Genomic DNA, 19627 nt, shown 5'->3' with positions numbered 1-19627 from the left:
ATAATTACCTCTGTACTGCTTTCTATACATAAAGTGCTAGGTACCATAGCTAAGATTTTCTGTGGTTTAGGGTTAGTCTAATTCTGTCAGCAGGGGAGATTTTATCATTCACTTGAATAAGACAGAAGTTAACATAAACTGTTTTGTTTTGTTTTGTTTTGTTTTCTGAAAATTTAATCCTGTAGTTACATTGATTTATTTCAGGATATTTTCATATGAAAGACATTTTTCTACAGGGAGAAGTAGAGTTAAACTTCACGTCAAAATAGAACCCAGTGTTAAAAAATAAATAAATAAAATAAAATAAATAAATTACTTTTACGAGGGAGTCTTTCAATGGATTAAAAAAAAAAAAAAAAAAAAAAAAGAAAAAGTGTTAATTCAACCCACACAGTCTATCATTGGTATCCTGTGCCACTGCCTACGCTCTATGTAGTCATTTACGCTTCTGTCAGGTGGAAAATGCTGTACAGGCCAGTTCCGTGCTACAGCCAATGGACAGAAAAAGAAAAATCCCATTGCAAGGTGTAACTTAGTTGGAAAATAAACTGTATAACACATGAGTTATAAGAGCAGATATTTTTCCCTATAGACAATATTTTCTTTTGATCCTAACCTTCACAAATTTTTCAGCCTTTAGGGCTGAATTGGGCAGTGTCCCAAACTGTATTGTTTTTCTTTTTTTAAAAAAAAAATATAGGCCAAACAAAATTTGCTGCCTAGCAATTCTCTGTGGTTGGATAGGAGTAGAAGGGAGAACAGATCGAGAAGAAATTGGAACCCTTGTCTGAGGGATAAGTGCAGAGTATAATGGGTCAAAAGATGAGGTTTAAGGGGAAAATGATGGCAACAGAGAGAAACAGAGAAATATTAACTGCTAAGGAAAATATGACTATTAACACAGGTTTTGGAATTGCTGAATATGTTGGACATGAAAGAAGAAGTGGAAAAAGAGCAATGTGAATGTATGGGAAACGGTTATATAAAATGTTTCCTTCCCTAATCTGGGGGTCAACGCTGTAGCTGTAGTCTGACTGTGGCTTCAGCTGTCCACAACTGGTTTGTGAAAGTCACTTTCAGATTGTTTATCTCAGAGCACACAGGTGTCCTCATTAGTTCAGGTGGAAGTCTGTGCTGGAGTTCTTAAGAGACAAGGGGTCTCTTGCTGATGGAACAAAATAGATTATTAGTTTTGTTCCATGGGGTATGGATTTTGTGTGTGCTCATCTGTGTTAGTCACACTAGTCTCTTCAGTTGGTCACATACTGTTTCCCTTAGCCCTTTAGTATTGATTCAATGATTCAATAATCAACAAATGATTCAGCATGGTATAGGAAATGTATAGTATATCCTTTTCTTTGAAGAAATTAAAAGGTATATATGTGAAATAGGCAGGAAACTCACAGAAGACAGGAAGTGGTCTTATCGTTATGAAAATTGGCCACCATATGAACAGAATTCTCTCCCTGCCTTTACTGATAAGTTCCTATTAAAGATGGCCAAATTGTCATGACCAAAGTTTTCCATTGGTCCTTAACTACTCATTTTTAGATTTTCTACAGTGGGCCAGATTGGCAGTCTGCTCTCCCAGCTGCAGTTTATAGTCAGTGGTAGTGTGCTTTGGACATATAAATTGCTGTACAAATACTAAGTAGTTAAGGAAAATCAGTACTCTTGTTTCGTAGATTGGGAACCCAAAACCCATGGAAACTTTTGCCATTTTTGCACATTATCTCTGTGTCTAATTGTATCCTTATAAAATGGGCGTGATAGGATGGAAAAAGCTGATTCTCCAACAGCTTCTGAAATCAATTAACATTTGTGAAAGCTCTAAAACACTCTGGAGGAATTTATTAATTTTCCTTTTTAGTATACTGTTGGAGCATCATACTAAATTCTTAACTATTAAATGAAGCATGAGTCCTGTAGAAAAAAAATAATGTGATAATGAAATGAAAACTGTATTCCTCCACAGTGTTCTCATGAAGGAAACAAATGGGTTGCCATGTGAAATATTCAACGTAGAAAATGTGGGAATCAAGTGCTTGATTTCACTTTATTGGGATGGTGTTTTTTTGTTTTTGTTTTTTTTTTTTAGCATATTCAGAGAGGAAGAAAAGTTGATATTATACCTAAATTTGTTCCCATTATCAATAAAATATATCATATTGCTACAGAAATGCTTGTTGTATGTATTGCAGTAGGTATTCAGTATCCACAGTTAAGAATTGCTCTGGGCCAATGGGATTGCAAAATATCTGTCAGCTTTGGCTGACAGCCTAGGGTTGCCACAGCAATTTTTCTCTTTAATGAGTAAAATAGGTGGTGTTTATAGAAAAATAACTGTCTCATGAGAAGCTGTGCAAAAAGTTCCACTCAAAACCATTCTGTTTATATATAGTTTTGTTGTTTGTTTTCTTTCCTTTTCACTTACTATTGCGGACATTTGCATGAAAACAGGATATTTCTCCTTCAAATTGCAGTCATGGATAGAATAGCCACTATGCCAAAACACAGCCAACCCACTTCAAAGAAGCAAACTATTTTGCTCACCAAATCTGTTTCTCTGATGTATGTAAATAGGAGATGTATGTAAATACTGTAAAGTTTACAGTATTTATTTTCCTGACTAAATTTAGGGCCTTTTTTTTTTTTTTTGCCTTTTTTTTTATTAGTTCTGTAAAACCAACAAAACAATACAGATATAATAATAATAATAACAAGAATATGTTAGCAAATGTGTTAGAAGATGAAAGGGAAAAAAAAAAAAAACAAAAACAAACAAACAAACAAAAAAAAAAACAACAGTAAAATAAATAACTTTTATGTTTCAGTATTTATAACGAAAGCAGAGATAAAAGTATTTTTGTTAAATGTACTAACATTTTTTAACACAACTTAGATAATCAGGAGAAAGAAAAATAGAACAGCTGAGTTCTGTTTAGGCTGATGGTGATCAAGAAAATTAGTAAATGCAGGCTTCTAGGAATGTCTGTGTTCTTTCTGATGGACAAATTTTACTTTTCCAGTGTCAGGCTGAATGTAATATCCTACCAGTTTGAGGTGCACACTTGACATTGCTTTTATGGACAAGCAGCATATTTCTTCTGGCCAGCATTGTTTTATAATGCCATTAAGATAACCTTTAGGGGTCCAATGCTGAATGAGTGTGCAACATGCATTTGCATAACCTCCTGGTATTGAACCTTTGGATCCAGGTCCCTCTGGGTGCAGCTGATTCACAGGGAAAACTCTCAACTGCCCAGATAGCTCTGTGTCACTTAGTTCTCTATCAGGAATTGGTAGGAGGGTGGGTGCAGCATTGCTGCCAGATCCTCAGCCCCTGTAGCCCTCATCCTAGAAATAATGAAGGCGGAAGTATGAATCACCAAGCCTTCCAGCTGGAGGCCGCCACAGCCTGATCTGTCCCCTGTCTTGTAGGGGCTCACTTGCCCTGGACTAGGAGTCAGGATTTATACTCACCATACTAATAAGTACATATTCTCTCTCTGGTTAAGAAATGGAAGAGTAAGATTTCAGGGCAAGTGAACATAATCCTTTGGCTGTTCAGATTTGCAGAGAAATTAAATTACACGGGTTCCAGCTTGTACTACACAGATCATGTTTTCCAGTGTCACAAGTACCACATCTTCCCAAAGGTACTTGTAAATCATTAAGACAAAATTATTTTTCCCAATAAACATTCCATAGTTCTTATGTAACCAGTCTGCATTTGGCTCTGGAAGACCAGTTAATTACTAATCTCTGCCTCTTATGGGCCATGTGAATACATGATTTGCAAATAAAAATATAAGAACTCTGCAAGAGTTCTGCATAAGAATTCTCTTTACATATGTAAGCTGCTTTTTTTTTTTTTTTTTTTTTTTTTTTTGCCATGTCAGTTCCCAGAGTCAGGTTCTATTTGCTGAGGCTGAACACTATGAATGTGACTAAAGAGTATCAGTAACAAAGCAGTGGAAAAAAACATAAAGGGTGCTTTGGAGAAGTGTGTCGTATTTATTTCTCTCTTAGGATTGTTCCCTAAATACTTGAACAACAACTTGCTTTGCTGCTTTTGGCATAGACGACTAATAATGCATATTCATATTCTCCTATTTTTTTCAAGCTTATATTACTTGGTGCACGTTTGTCCTAATTAAATATTTGGTCAGCATAGATGTGCTGGTTAGTGTCGTTGGTTATCTGTTGGTAATATTCTGCTCCCACCTAGCTTGTTCAGTACTGCTTTGGCAAATGGTTGCAGATTTTAACAGTGGGCAATTCACAGTAATACAAACAAACAACACAGTAAGTAAATATATGACAGAAGAACAAATTTAAAAAGAATAAGAAATGCATCGCAGTGGACTAACAGGGTCTGAAATTGTCATGGATAAGAACAGCAGGTGAGCGAAGGTGCATCAGGAAAAGATAAGAATTTTTTAAAGCTTGGCTGCCACAAACATCAATGGAGCTGACTCAGCATGGGAAGAGTACAGTAATTTGCTGTTGATTCAAAAGCCAGTAGTAGCTCACTGCTACCCTTCTGGGTGATGTGGAGAGCACTTGCCGGAAGTGCTGATGACTAACCTTGGACTCTGTGGAATGTTGCTGCTGTGGCTCCTCAGCCCATCTCTTGTGCTGTTGCATTCCAGGGACATTCCACTGGGAACAAGGGCAGGGCATGGAGCTGCTGGAATAACAGCAGTCAGCATCAGTCCAGCAGCCAAAAGATATAAATGATACCAGTCATCTTCTTAGAAGTTTCAGTTTAACAATTCATTTGGCTTTGATAATTCAAAAATGTTGCTTTCACTTCACCATTGTTTGCACCGTGGGTCAAAATGCATGGCAGATATATACTTGATGCACAAACAAATATTTAACAGTATAATTTGTATTTGCAAGATTTCTTATGTAAAATATTATTTTGCCACATTATTCCTCTAGCATTTTGCTTGCTAGAAACAAAGCCTTTTTCTGCCTGTCTTCCTCCCATCTTCTGTTTTCTGTACAGAAATATATTTAGACAGTGTTGATGATTGATTTGCTGTTAAATTATCACTCTTCCTGACCTTTCTCTGTTTACATTGCCAGCTCATGGATGCTACAACTGTAGGACTGTATTGAGTGACCCGTCTGGAGTTTTCACTTCTCCATGCTTCCCCAGTGATTATCCCAACAGCCAAGCATGCAAATGGATCATCCGAGCACCTCATGGATTCATCATACAGCTAACATTTATTGATTTTGACATTGAAGAAGCTCCAGGCTGCATTTATGATTCACTGACATTGGACAATGGAGAGATCCCAATGAACCTCTGTGGAATCACCGCCAAGGGATTATCGTATAATTCTACTGGAAATGAAATGATTGTGTCCTTTAAAAGTGACTTTAGTATCCAAAAAAAAGGTTTTAATGCCAGCTATGTACGAAGTAAGTAAGCCCAAAGCATTTCATACCTCTAATAGCTAAAATGTCCTGCTAGAAGGAAATTTCTTATAGCTTATTAGAATGACATTCTCTGACAGAGCCAAGTGCTCCATGAGAAGGAAAGGGGTGAATGGAGATGGAGGCTGCAGGGTGAAACTATAGAATTTTCTGGTATGTTTTTTAATTAATTTATTTTTCTTTTGATAAATATACATATATTTTTTTTCCAGGACATGACATCCTTAAGTACGTTAGAAAACTTTTTGCATGCAAAAATTTTAGGCCCTAGTTTGTTTCTTTCTGAAGATTTATGTGGGGAGATTTAGAAGTGGGACACATCCTTCATTTCAGTGTAACTGCAGAACATAGTAACATAAAGGCCAGCATGAGCTTAGCCAACAGCTGCAAGGCCAGACGAAACCTTTGGCCCAGTAAAACACCCTATAGTTTGCACCCTACTAGTGCAAAAGCAGAACTTTCTTACAGTTTTTTTCCAGTCTCTAGCATAAACTCCGAGGGATGAACTGTCACTGCAAAACTGCTGCCTTTCATTCCAGTTCCTCAACCTTTCTTTCTCTTTGTAAATATGTAGCAATGCTTAGATTTTAAAAAGCCTAACAATTGGGGGGGGGGGGCTGGGCAGGGGAGAGACACCCATGCTTTTCACCCTAGGAGAAGATAAGAGGACAAATAATATGTGATTGATATTTGTTTTGTTTTTTAAGGCATTACTAGAAGTTGTTCTTGGTAAAGGGCTGCAACATAAATGAAGGCATTAGGATTGCCTTGCCTCTCTTCTATTCAGGACCCCAGAACTCCAGAAGGACTCCAGGTCCTCTATTCTGCTCATGGGAGCAGAGTAGAGGAGGGAATCACCTCCCTTAACCTGCTGACCACACTTCTGAATCAAAATGCAGCCCAGGATACAAATGGCTTTGTGGGCTGCAGGCGCACAATGCCAGCTCATGCCAAGCTTTACATTCACTGGTATCCCTTACTCCTTCACTGCAGGCCTGCTCCTGATCAATTCATTACCTGGTCTGTCCTGACACTGGGGACGGCTGAAATATAGCCCATTACACTTAAGTTGTATTGGCTGGTTGTGTAGAAACACAGAGTAAGGAGATTTTCAGTACTCAGTCACAAATATACCTTTTTCATGGGGGAAAAAGAATAAAAATCAAGATACCTATTACACATACAATATATTAAAATAAGAAACATAACAACCTCCATAATTATAAGACAAAAATAGTCCTGATTATGCCAGGAAAATTAGTTTGCAGTTCTGAAAAGAAAAAAGGTAAAGTCATATCAAAGGAAATAAATATTTCTTATCCTTTCATGCTGACAGAGAGAGTATAGTAATAACTCGAGGAGCACCTGTTCTCTTCTGTAAGAGGAAGCAAATTTTCTGAAAGGTTTCTGTTTGAAAGCAGTGGCTCTTCCTGTACAGCAAGTTGTTAAATCAAGTAGGTCATATAAAATGGTATGCAATCGGATTATGTAATATGATTTATTGCGTTATTCCTCTTTGCTATTTTAATGTTTAAGAATAACATATAAGATAACTTTCAGCAGGAATTGAAAGATGCAATATTATCCTCAGATGTATTCATTTAAAAGAAAAAGAAAGGGCAACATGTATAGTTAGAAAATCGTCTGTATTATACATATTAATGTATAATAAGGTAATGTATTTCAAAAATATTACCTCTGTGCCAAATTGAACAGTACCTTACCTTCACAAATAGCACCCTTGCAGTAAAAAGTCTTAGAAGACACCCTTTTATTTTGAATAAGAAGGCTACTCACCACTGTGGGTAAAGGTGTCAGTGATCTTCACTAGCAACATATTTCAATCTTACATGTTAGTTCAGGCACTCTGTGTTAAGGCCTGCTCTTAAGCTATCTCATCTAAGGTTCCTGAATTTTTGTGTCTTTACTCTAAATCTATAACTCTCAGTTAAATTCTTGGTTTTGACTGTGGATGTTATAGAGGACAGGTGGCTGTGTGCACCCAGGGCAACTTATAACTTATAGGCCACATTCTGCATGGCAACCTTTAACCAGGCAATTGATACAGAAAAAGAGTTTGGTTAAAGGGTGGTAACATAGTCCTTTCCTGTTCTTGCAGAGAATTCCTAAAGGCAGTGCTACACACACTCATTTCAGGTCATTGTGGAACTTCAAAGCTCCATTTTCAAACTGGCACCATTCTTACCATCATAAACATGATACCCAGGCTATATCATGAATTTCTCCCAGAGAGAGGGGTATGGTGTTATAGTACTCTACTCATGTTTTCTGTCATTTCTCAGCAATGATCATATGTAAATAATAAAATTAAGTGGTTTGTTCTATTTTGACTTTGACAAAGAAACATGTATGTGCAATGCAAAGGGCCATTCAAAGACATACAGCAGTTTGCTATCTAGAAATTGCACTTGTAAAGGTACTAATAGAAAATCTTAATACAAAATGTACACAAGGCAAAATATATGTGAGGAAAAACAAATAAGAGCAAATGAATTTGGGTAGGGAACTGGCTGAGAATAGAACAGCATTTGTGTGACTGCTCAGTTTTGTGTAATAGTGGTTTCAAACCGAGTTTCACAGAGCACATCCTGTTATATATAACAAGCTGGCTGCCCACAGAAACGCTGGCCTCCTGCAGCACAGCAAAAGCAGAAGATAGGCCATATCCTCAGCTGCAGTAAATGAATATAGCTTTGCTACTCCTAGGGGAATTATGTCAGCTTACAGCGGCTGAAGAGCTGGCATGTTAAATAATTTTCTAGTAATACTTAACTGTGTAAGTAATAGCTCCATTGATGAGTTGAACTCACTCAGATACCCAAAGGAGAGGAGGAAGACCTCTGATAACGCAGAAATGCTTGAGACAATGTAACATAAATTAGCACAAAGTTGAGTAGTACTGCTGTAGCCCAGATTAAAGGATGAGTCAGTGCAGCATTCACTGCAGCAAAATTTATCAAATAGGTATGTAGTGTGTTGACACTGGTGCATTTCTTCCAGCATCAGTGGAGAGACAGCTGAAAGCAGTGAAGCTAGGAACAGCGGAAACCACTACACAAGGCACCAAACCACGCTGAAAAGCCCATCAACTGGCAGGAAAGCAGTTTTCCCCACAAGTGATTGTAAAATAGTCAAGAGACTCCTTGGTTGCTTGTGTGTAAAGGGGTGTAAGAGATGTAAGATAGCTGAAACAAAGACAAGTAAGGAAGGGACTCTAAAAAGAAGCAGAGGCAGACTTCTTGTCATTGCAGCAGTCCCATAAAAGCAGATGTGGATTTTAGAACAGTGAGCTGCCTGTTGCTGATTGCTTCTGCCGCATCCCAGCTGCCAAGACTTTTGTACATGTTTCATAAGTAAATAGCAATGCGTCCAAAGTAAACGCTGTTCATTATAATCCAGTTATCTTCCTAATAGAAACAGTTTAACATCACCCTGCATGTAGTCTAAACACTTGCATGAACAGACCAAGAATATATGTATATTCTCCCTCAGAGACTAATCAGCTTCTCCAGTACTAACATCTGAAATTCATCAGTACAATGACTGGCTGTGCAACAGCAACTGGGAGAGAGCTCTTAATGTTGATGGCAGGATTGTGTTTTCTCCACATGTATAAGATACTTGTCAGTTTTGTCCTTTCACTCAGGGAGAAGGTGCCAATGGTAAAATCTGTCAGAAAAGTACAGTAATTTCATTACAGTAATTTTGTTCAATACCAGAGCAGTGGGGTTCTCCCTGTTTATTTCTCTTCTCACACTGTTTAAATGTGACCAGGTTGTCTGTAGCTCTCCTGACCACCCTAACACAGGCTGGGTGGTGCTCACATGAGTGAGCTTTCTTCTTTTTCAAGTCTTGAATCTTTATACTTCTTCTGGAACACTTTCCATGTTACATAAAGAACTGTACTGTATAATTAACTCATAAAAAAATGCCCTTGTTTTCAATGGAAAGTTGAACACATTTTCTATCTATAAAATTGTTCCAACATACTTCTGTGCTTGGGAAACAAACAAACAAAAAAATCTATGAAGTAAATCCAGTATCTATAAAAGCCCGGAATTTCTCTCTTCCGTCCCATTTTCCAGTTGGTGGGTTGGCAGATAATGTATAATGTTTTAGGTTATTTTACTATAGTATGTATAGGTCAAATTATGTCCTTTCATATATCCAAATATGGTAGCTGGAGCTCAGTCTGCAAGCTGCTGATAGAAAGTGTAATACCATAGAATATACAGGATCTTTATAGTCCATATGTCTGTCTCTTCCTGAATGAGGCATGACAGTCACCGTTCCCTCATATATCTCACCCCCTCATAACAAAAAGTTTTATTTCACTCTGAAAAGGGAGCAAGCATAATAATTAGCACGTGACATACCATCATTTAAAAATCCCAAAGGAGACCGTGCTTTTAATGTGACAATTATTCTTCAAGTCTAGCAAAACCCGGTTTCAGTTCCAGCATATGCACTGTCAAAGCCTGTCAGAGAGCTGGAAGAAATTTGTTGGCAATGTGATCTGCCACAGAACTGTGGGGCCAGAAGTAAAGCCAAGAACGGCTGCAACAAGTCTTAATGACTTTGATACTTTTTCATTACTGATTACCTGAAACTTCTTTATGTGGAGAAATTTACTAGAAGAAATTTTCTGCCATAAATGTACCAATAAAATTGAGAATACTGACACTTTATTTTGAAAAATAGTGTTCTCCAAAGTAGACTCAGCAGCATTGTCATTAATACACTCATGGGGAAAAAGTATATGTCATTAGATACTGTTTTTCACATTTGGTGACTGCCATTTTGCCAGTGCAAATGAGAATACTTAATAAAAATCAGAGACAAAGTAATTCTGCCCATGCCTAAATACTCCTACTGCAGTGCATTTTTTGCAAGAGGACTAGCCATTTCTAGATACTTGTCCCTAATCTTAAACTGCTGACACAAATATTTGCAAAGAGTGAACAGCTTGGATAAAAATATTCACAAACACATGATTGCAATGTTCAACCAGAAGGCTGCCGGGGACAAAACGGGAAGATGCCTAGTTCATTGCAGAAACATGTTACCAAAATTCAGAAACAAAAGTCTTCATTTTGTCAAGGAATGTAATGGAGGTTTTATTCTACTGCGATACTAATATTTAAAAGTGAGGCCTGAACTTTATTGGTGTAATGCACCAATAGTCATGCAGACAAGTAATTAAAATAATGCATCTTTAAAAATTATACTGTGTTTTTAAAATAGCTGCTTTACTCTATTGCATAATGCAACCTTCCTAGATGAATGTGTAGTAATTTTTATAAAGTGAGTGGAAGCTAGTAGGTAATATTTCCTAATATTGCTCTTAATGCAACTTCTGGAGTAGTTAGCTGTGGGTAGAACAGCATTCTCCATCCTGCTGAAAAGGAATGTTTTTGGTTGAGTGCACTCCCAAGCCAAATTCCCCTCAGTGTGTGCTTTTGATATATTACACTGATTAAAAAACACTGTTAAACTGCTGCCAGTCTGCCTTTATTTTTATATGAGAATATTTTCCAGTTAATTTATTTATCTGCTCTATGTTCTAGTCGCCGTGTCTCTGAGGAATCAGAAGGTCATCATTCCCCAGGATCCCGATGTTGATGCCGTGTCCATGGCAGAGACAGTCTTGGTTCCAGAGCTTAGCCAGTTTACACTGTGCTTTGAAGCAACCAAGAGCAGCAGTGATGACAATGACGACTGGAAGATCTTCTCCTACACTGATTTGTCATCGAAAGAGTTCTTCGGCTTCGGAAAGACCACAAAAGGCCATTTTCTGTCTATCTCAGGGACCCAGTGCTTTCTTGATAATGCATTGCCTCGAAATGCAGAGTTTTTCACAGGAACCTTTGAACAGCTCTGTGTAGTAGGGGATAGCTTCTCGGGTGCAATAGGTGTATATGCCAAGAGTACCTATCATAATGTATACTGTCCGGCTATGTTTGGAAAAGTTATCCCTGGAAACGGTAGGCTGGTGCTGGGCTCTAACAGCAATGAAGTGAGCTCTCTAAATGGAGACATTTACAACTTCCGCCTCTGGAATTTCACCATGAATGCTCAAACACTGGCCAACCTCAGCTGCGATGTGAAAGGAAACATTGTAGACTGGGAAAATGAATTCTGGAGTATTCCAACTTCAGCACTGAAAGCAGAAAACAATTTGAGTTGTGGTGAGTATGCCTTGCCAATTCCTTTTTGCTTATTTTCCCCCCACACTTCTGTATTATGCTGAAAATATCTTACCCCAGCAAGAAAAAAAAAAAAAAAAAAAGAAAAAAGAAAAAGTTATTGTGAAAGAAAAACAGGTAGATCTTGCCTTTCTTTGAGTTTAGCTCAATTCTTGCCATACACAGAGTCTTTGAAAGGGCATAAACTGATTCTATAAGGGAAAAGAAAAAATCCCCTAAGTATTTTGAGTTGCTGCTTGAAATAATCTACAGATCAGAGTTCTTTCCCAGTGGTTTGTTTCCTGAAATTCTACTAACATGAAATGACAATTGCAGGAAAGTACCTGCTACCCTCAAGTTAGACTACCATGGTTTCCAGAGAGAAAAAAATATGCGTTAACTAACCACTTAGTAAATTTTTTTTGTACCTGCCCTTTGGTGCTTTCATTAGCTAGAAGGAGCACCTGTTAGCATTTTTCTGCATGTGCAGATAACCAGTAAAAGCAGAGGCAAACTGGTAATGCATACAAGATAGAAAAGTACAAGAAAAGATAAATTAAAGGAGACAGATGGAAAGGAAGATATTTATATCAAAATCATTGTTTCTTATCATCCTGATAACATCTTGTCAACCTTTCTTTCAATTGGTAGTTTAAAACAGAACCTGGCATCATTAAGACATTCTGGTTTCTCTATCTAGTAGCTCATGAGGGATAAAGGTGGCTAACATCACATCTTACTTAGTTTACTGAAACCAAAATGCGAGGTAGACTTAGTGGGACAGCTCTCAGCATAATTCTAGGTGCCTACCAACACAACAAAGACACTAACATAAACAATGATCATGACTGATAAAGTTCCAAATGCAAAAGTTGTTTTTCCATCCATACAAATAGAAAAATCTGAGAGAAAGCAATTTCCCAGAAAATCTTACTCTTCTTAAACCACTATACCAAGACGATGACCACAACAATTACTACCTACCAAGATGCCTGTAAACATTGCAGTCTTACCTGATTTTGCCTGGAATATGGATCTTGTTCGTCTTTCTATTAAACACTGTACAATCCTGTGATATTAGTGTAACATCGTAGCTGTACTCACTGAAGTAATACAGTTATTTGTATTCCACATCACAACTTTATCCTTTGGGATGTCATTTTTTTCAGTGGTTTCCTTACGGCAGATTATTTTAGAAAACACTTGTCAGCATTCTAACATTAGCAAGAACATAGGCCCAGGTTTCTATACATGCTGCTTCAAGTGTATCTCTATATAAGCATTGTTACTTCCTGTAACTAAGCATGTGAGAAAACCAACTAACCACTTTCTTTTTTTTCAAATATGTTAAATTACCCAATATGATACAGGCTTCCCTAGACCAGCATATGTCCTAAAAGAAACCATGTGGGGTGCAATGCAGATTCAGAAATTGTTGCTAATCCCAGAGATGGTGTTGTTAGATTTTTTTTTTCCTTCATCTTCTTGAATAAAAGCCTTCATTGTAAAACCAGCCTTTAACATGAGAGTTGATGAGTCAGACTATCAACCATGAATAAACCACTGACAGTAGTGAGATTAACTGATTAGACTTCATTTAGCTGCAGTGGAAGGATTCATGCAAAAAAAGAGGTTTTCACTCAGCTCCAATAATGCTTTCCCAGGAAGCCACTTGTAACAAAACAAAACAAAACAAAACAAAAACAAAAACAAACAAACAAACAAACAAAAAACACCTCTCAAAGTATTTGTGCCTGAACATTGTTAAATTTTTCAAAGGATATTATTTTCATGATTTTTCAGACAAGTAGGTTTATTGAGGATAAAAACACCAACAAATTGTTCCAGATAATCTTTTCATGATTTTACCTTCTCCTAGTTTATTCCTTAGACTAATGTTTTCACAGCTGTGCAATCATACTGGGGTGTTTCTGGAAGACTTGACGGAATTCTTTTTTCATTGCTGTACCTTCGCAGGGCTTGCATTTAAAGGTATATATACACAGCCTAATCCAGACTAACTTTAAAAATAGTTTAAGTAGTGAGAACAGTGTAATAGAATCAGTGCAGAGCTTAGTGCAGACAAACCAAGGAGTATTTAGTCAAATACAAATACTGTACTGATTTTGGAGCCTGCAATGGTTGCACATATAGCAGAATATAACCCACTCAGTTTAAGGCTATCTTTGCTGAATGTGTGCTTGTGCCTGCAATTACTGTATAATGTACTTCATTTGGGTCCTTCCTTCCCAAATCAAAATTTTTAATTTTGCAGTCAAATTTAACTTGGGGTAGGATCTGTCTGCTTAGGCAGCTGAAAGATAGTTGTTTAAGACTGAGCTAATTGCACTCAGTGCTGTTTATGAATAATGGAGTGAAAATGGCTGTTCAGGTTGTCAGTTCATTTCACATTAGAGTAGATGTCTTGGTTAAGTCAGAAGTTTTATGCTGTAGGAGTGCCTGTTTCTCTCCACTGACTATAAGGAAAATCCAACATGATAAGGAGATATGGATGTCTGAGTTTTAGACATTTAAAGTGGGTGAGAAACATCACACAAAGTGTCCATAATGCAGGGCCATGTCTGCTGTTCCTATTACTGACCATGCCATTGAGCTTAATAAGGGAGCTTATGCCAAGTATCTGTTCATAGCCGGATCATTGTACTTCACTGAGAGAACATCTAGTCTGGCTAGAATTCAACCTGATTTAAAAATTAAAAAGGTCATTTAACATATTCACTGAAAATATGCCTCGTTAAACGATACAGTATTCTGCCTTAAATGTCTTCTAAAGTCTGCAGATTTTCTGTCATCTTTCAGGTGATCTTTCCACGATATAGCATCAGGAGGAGGTTATTCACAGAAGGTTTAGATGTATGTTGGCTGTTTAATAGAAGTAAATATATTTTGGAAAAAAGTCTCACACAGAAGGTAGGGAACTTAGAGCATGCTTCCTGAAGTTGATAGGAAGTCTACAAAGGAAGTCAATTTGCCTGTATCTCTTAATCCATTTTAAACAAACAAGCAAAAAAAAGCTAAACAAAACAAACAAAACCCCCACAAAATTACTGAACTTTCATATTTGTAGAGAATCACATTTTAACTTCTGTCTTGTATTTTGTTGGCAATACATGTAAGACATCCACTTCTGTATTGAAGCCCCATGCTTCATCTGTTATTCCATCATGGGAAATATTTTCATAGTTATCTTTACAAGCTGGTGGGTGATGGCTCTGTAATTTTATGGAAGGATATGGTGTTTCATGAGAGAACCTCACTGAGTCAATATGATTCTGAAGTGGTAAAATGAAAGTCAAACAGACAACACTCCCTGTAGGTTCAGATTATGCCCTGCTGTGTGGCCCTATTATTTTCAACATAACGTGCAAAAGCAGCTGCAGCTGCAGCTGATCTGCTGGGATACACAAAGTGTAATTAATGTAGTTTAACCAGTTCATTTTCTGTACTCATTCTTACATTCCCCATTTTTGTCTCTAGATGATCAAAGTATGTGCATGTAGTTGTGAATAATTCAGCAGAGATACAGATTTACAACATTATCTGCTTATAAATCATGCATACCAGAATATTAATCACACCCACGCCCTGGGCACAGGAGCAAGTTTAATCACCTTTTATCTGCCTGGTGTCTGCCACAGGCAGATTACTCAGAACTGTATGGTGGGTAACCTGTGCTGCAACAGCACATTGTGGTTGCTTCTCCAAGGTGCATGTTGTTGCTCGTGAAGATGCCATAAATTCTACAGCCATACCAACCCCTCCTCACAGAGCCATTTCAGAGTACACACAAGCTGCATTCATTTAATGGGCTGTTATTTAGCTACAGCTGGGGAGAGTATAAGAAAACCAGGGCAGGATATGTAAGTGACTGTAACTTGTAAGGCAGGGTTTGTTTTTGTGGATCCCTCAGCAGCAACAGAAAATGAAAACACATAAGAAGGCAAATGGTATTATTAGTTTTATCATTGAGAGAAAATAGGAAGACTGTGTCACTGCAAGATATATTTTGAGACATGTTGGTTTTATGCCCAGTAGACAAACCTGTCTAATTAATTGACTTTCTTTTTTCTAAAGGCTCATACCTAATTCCTTCTTCTACAATTGAACCAACAAGTTGTGCAAACCTAGGAAGCCTTTGTCAAGGTAAGAAGCTCAGGTCATTTTCACAGTCTCATCTTTGTTAAATCTTTATTTTTCTTGGTATTTTATTTTATTTTATTCCACTTCTTTCTTATTTCCTATTTTCTTCATTTTATATTTTTATTTTTTTAATGAAAGTCTGAATTGCAATAAGAAATAGTAAGGAAAGAAACACCTTAGACTCATCAAAAGTGTGGGTGTCATGTATATACAATATGTAGAAAAAATGTGATCATTTCCTTGATAATATATTTTCCAAATAATCTCTGTTATATCAAAACTGCATTAATAGACTGCATTAATTTTAGTTCTTTCTTCACATCTTCTCATCCTGCACATTTTTACAGTAAAATATTAACCAGGATAAGAAATAGGTACATCTGTAAACAGAAAATAAACATATGTAAATAAAGCAACTTTTAGGCTATTTTGAGGCTAGATACTTTGAGATTAGCAGGAGACAAGTTAACGTTGGACTGCAAAATCCAGCAGCTAATAGTTAATAAAAGACTTTGTTGCAGCAACTAGTGATGGTTAAATAGTGTCAAAACCACCACATTCATTAGGTCTTTCAAAAGGTCAGCTCTGTGGAATGCAAGGAGGAGCTGAACCCTAAAGATTTCCATGCCTTGTGAATCATTGCACATACAAGGATAGTTAATTCTTTCCACTCTGCTTAGTGGCTGAAGTTCTATAAAAATGAACAAGAACAACATCAGCCCATTTCCACAATACACTCATGAGCACAGACCTGCTCGTGAGGTGACATGTTAAACTTTAATCACAGCAGCAGCTGCATCAAAAATATGTCATGCTCTGTAACCCATTTCAAGCTGTGTGATGGAAGATAGAGGCAGCAGAGAATAAAATATAAAAGGGAGAGGAAGTCTTGGAACTCCTTCTAACCCAACATTTGCAAGTAAGTCAGATTTAGTTTAAAGATAAAAAGAGAAATGCATTCTGCTTGAGAAGCCAGTAAGAGATCTGTGATAGTCTCCAGTCTACTTCTCCCAGTTGTTCCCATGATTTGGTTTAGGGTCTTGGAGGTCTCCATAGAGAAAGTGAAATGCCAGTTCTGTTTACAATTAGATTTCAAACAGCAATATTCAGCGATCAGACTCACAAACTGTGAGTTATGCAAACTCACAATATGTTCTAAATATTGATACCCAAATACCTTACCAAAAAATTATTCAGTATTACTCTTTTTCTATGGGAAGAGGTAATACAGCCATTGTATACAGATATTTGTCTATTCTCTTGGAAGAACTCAGAGAGATTTCATATATCAAAATGGCATGGTGTGAAAGGAGAGAGAATATCTAATGTTAAATCACCTAATAGGGTTGTAGAAATAGACACACTTTCAGACAAACAAATTTTGAAGAACATATTGTTTCTAATAAAAGATGTTCTCTATCAAGCCTGCCTTCCTTAAATTCTCAGATCATCACATTTTCAACAAACCTTTTGAGTACTTTTCAACAGGGTAACTGTCTCCTTCTCCAAAGAGTGTTTCGTCAAGTGTCCCTGGCTTTGTGTTAGTTACTTTGAAAGTGGTGCATCAGATTTATGTTGTTCATAATCATCTTCATCTTCATCATCATCATCACCATAATGTAAATCATAAAAAAGATGTCTGTATTGATTTCAGCACTGCAGACTTATTTTAAGCTGAGAGTCCACTGTGGATTCCTTTTTAGTTTGTTTTTTTGTTGTATGTTGTGCAACAGCACCAGTAACAATGTTTGTGCTTGCCATCATTATGTCAGAGCTGTTTTCTTCATTGTGTCTAGCAAATATTTTCATTCATTGGAAGATACCTTCTTTAACAGTGTTGGCTGGAACACACAATCAGCAAGAAGCCTTAAAACTTGTTTCTCAGAAAATATAGCCCTGAAGTTACTTGTAAGAACACCTTTTTTATATAACAGCGTGTGACTTTCTGTTCTCCCTTTCCCAGTTAGAACCCCTGTGTACCAAGTCTTCTCTTTTCTCAATTTTCTTATTTCACTGAAACTTGAACATAAACCCATTCCCTAAGCTGAGGCCTGAGTTTATGAATTTTAGACTCAAAATGTTAAATGCAATAACCTAACAAAAAATCAATAGTTCAATTTCTTAGTTAAAATACGATTGCTTAACCTTTCCAGGTTGATTCTTGGTCAAAATCTACAAAAGATGTATTACACTGTGAGGTTATATTTCACAAATCTTCACATTTAAAGAGAGTTTTCAGGAAAAGAAGAAAGCTGTCAGTGACAGGATTTACATTCCTGGGACTTTCTAGATAAATTATTTTCCAAACTATTTGAAAATTCAGTGGTTTGATTTTGAAGTGCTTTGTTCCTCTAGAGTGTGTACCCTCCCTGTCTTCAGTGAGGGGAATTTGAAGTTTTGGCTTCTCACTCTGAATATGAGAAACATTCTAGCTAGTTCTCCTGGGAAACATTTTCCAGTGTTGTGTAGGATGACTCCTGTTAGTGTCACTGGGAAGAGTATAACTAAGATCCTACATGAAGCTTTCAAAATATGTATTCCACTCCAGTTATTCCAAGTCTGATTTCAATTCTTTTCATTATATAGAGTTCAGTTGAGGTAATGAGAACCTTAAATGGGTGTTTCAGTTTCACGTTTCTTTGTCATCCTCATTCCCTGAGTAGGGACAATTATTCTTTCTAAGTGCACGCATCTTCGAACTTGTAAGATCTGTTTTCTGGTCTTTACACAGCTGTTTGGATCTGAAGCTCTCATAAGAGGATTTTGAATTCATGAAATCGGTACAGGACTGATCTTGCAATCCTTCCACTGGCAAACCTCCCACTGAAGTCAGTGAAAGTAAAGATTGCAGGACTGGAACTTCAGTTCATGTCCATTTGTCACTTTGAGCAGAAAACAATGTTTAACATGTATGTCACTGTGTGTAGATGGTTTCATTTTACGTTGTCATGAGTTGTTCCCATTTTGTCTTACCTCATTAACATTCATATTTCATTCAAATTCACCTCTTTCTCATCTTTATTACCAGCTACTGTAAATGCTACTACTCCTACACCACCCACTGTCACCACTAACATGCCTGATACTAATAGAACCGATAAGCCAAACAATGGTAAGAAATCCTGTGTTACATTATTCCTTGTACTGTCTCTAGAGCAAATTTATTGTTTTTTAAGATGTGTTTTTCATAGTATAATGTAAAGGGTCATGCCTCAGTTCTGATCTCATTTACAATGAAATCAATCACGAGTAACTTCACTGGACTTGCCCTTGCAAGAATGGTGTAAATAAGAACAGAACCAAACTCAGTGTTCATTTGTATCATGTTTACCTGGTTCCCATATGAAAGGCACTAACTTTGTGTCACCCATTGTACTTACCCATGTAAAGAACAAGGGAAGGCAGAGGTGTTTTTAAAAAGGGACTGAAAAGAAGCATGCTTCTGAAATGTTTTAACACTGCAGATTATCAGGTGTTGTGTAGCTACTGCTCCTGCTGCAAGGGTGCTGGTATGCTGGGGTTGTCTGTTCCTCACTGGTAACACAGGGAAGCCAAGTGGAATCATTCCTATGGAGCAAAGCCACTTCCACTGAGTCAACAGGAATCTTTCCACTGACTTCAAGAAGAGCTGGATCAGACTCTACTAGGGAAAATGTTGACAGTATCAGATATCATTTACTTTTCTTTAGAAAGATTAAGGGAAAAAATAAGGTAGTAAATGAGCCTATTATTAGCACAGGAAAAAAAAGGCGGGGGGGGGGGGGAGGGGATTTCCTTGATTTCTTTTAAGGTTGTCTCAAATCTGA

The 19627-nt window shown here is 37.2% G+C and overlaps 1 protein-coding gene across 7 annotated transcripts in view; it reads left to right on the top strand.

Moving 5' to 3' along the window:
• The window catches only part of ADGRG6 (adhesion G protein-coupled receptor G6), a 112629-nt gene that overhangs the window by 40966 nt on the left and 52036 nt on the right, over positions 1-19627 (top strand). For 5 of the 7 annotated variants that reach the window (XM_084515872.1, XM_084515875.1, XM_084515874.1 and 2 more), the window contains exons 3-6: positions 5098-5439; positions 11043-11663; positions 15756-15824; positions 18850-18933. In XM_084515872.1, the coding sequence (XP_084371998.1) occupies positions 5098-5439; positions 11043-11663; positions 15756-15824; positions 18850-18933 (1116 nt within the window). Of the gene's footprint in view, positions 1-5097; positions 5440-11042; positions 11664-15468; positions 15629-15755; positions 15825-18849; positions 18934-19627 lie in introns of those variants that run through there. The other 2 variants (XM_084515873.1, XM_084515876.1) reach the window with 2 other exon arrangements.

This window comes from Aythya ferina (genome assembly GCF_964211825.1).
Source record: "Aythya ferina genome assembly, chromosome: 3".
In the NCBI taxonomy this organism is placed as follows: domain Eukaryota; kingdom Metazoa; phylum Chordata; class Aves; order Anseriformes; family Anatidae; genus Aythya; species Aythya ferina.
The sequence above is the reverse complement of the archived record's forward strand: the minus strand, read 5'-3'. Positions and strand labels throughout refer to the sequence as shown.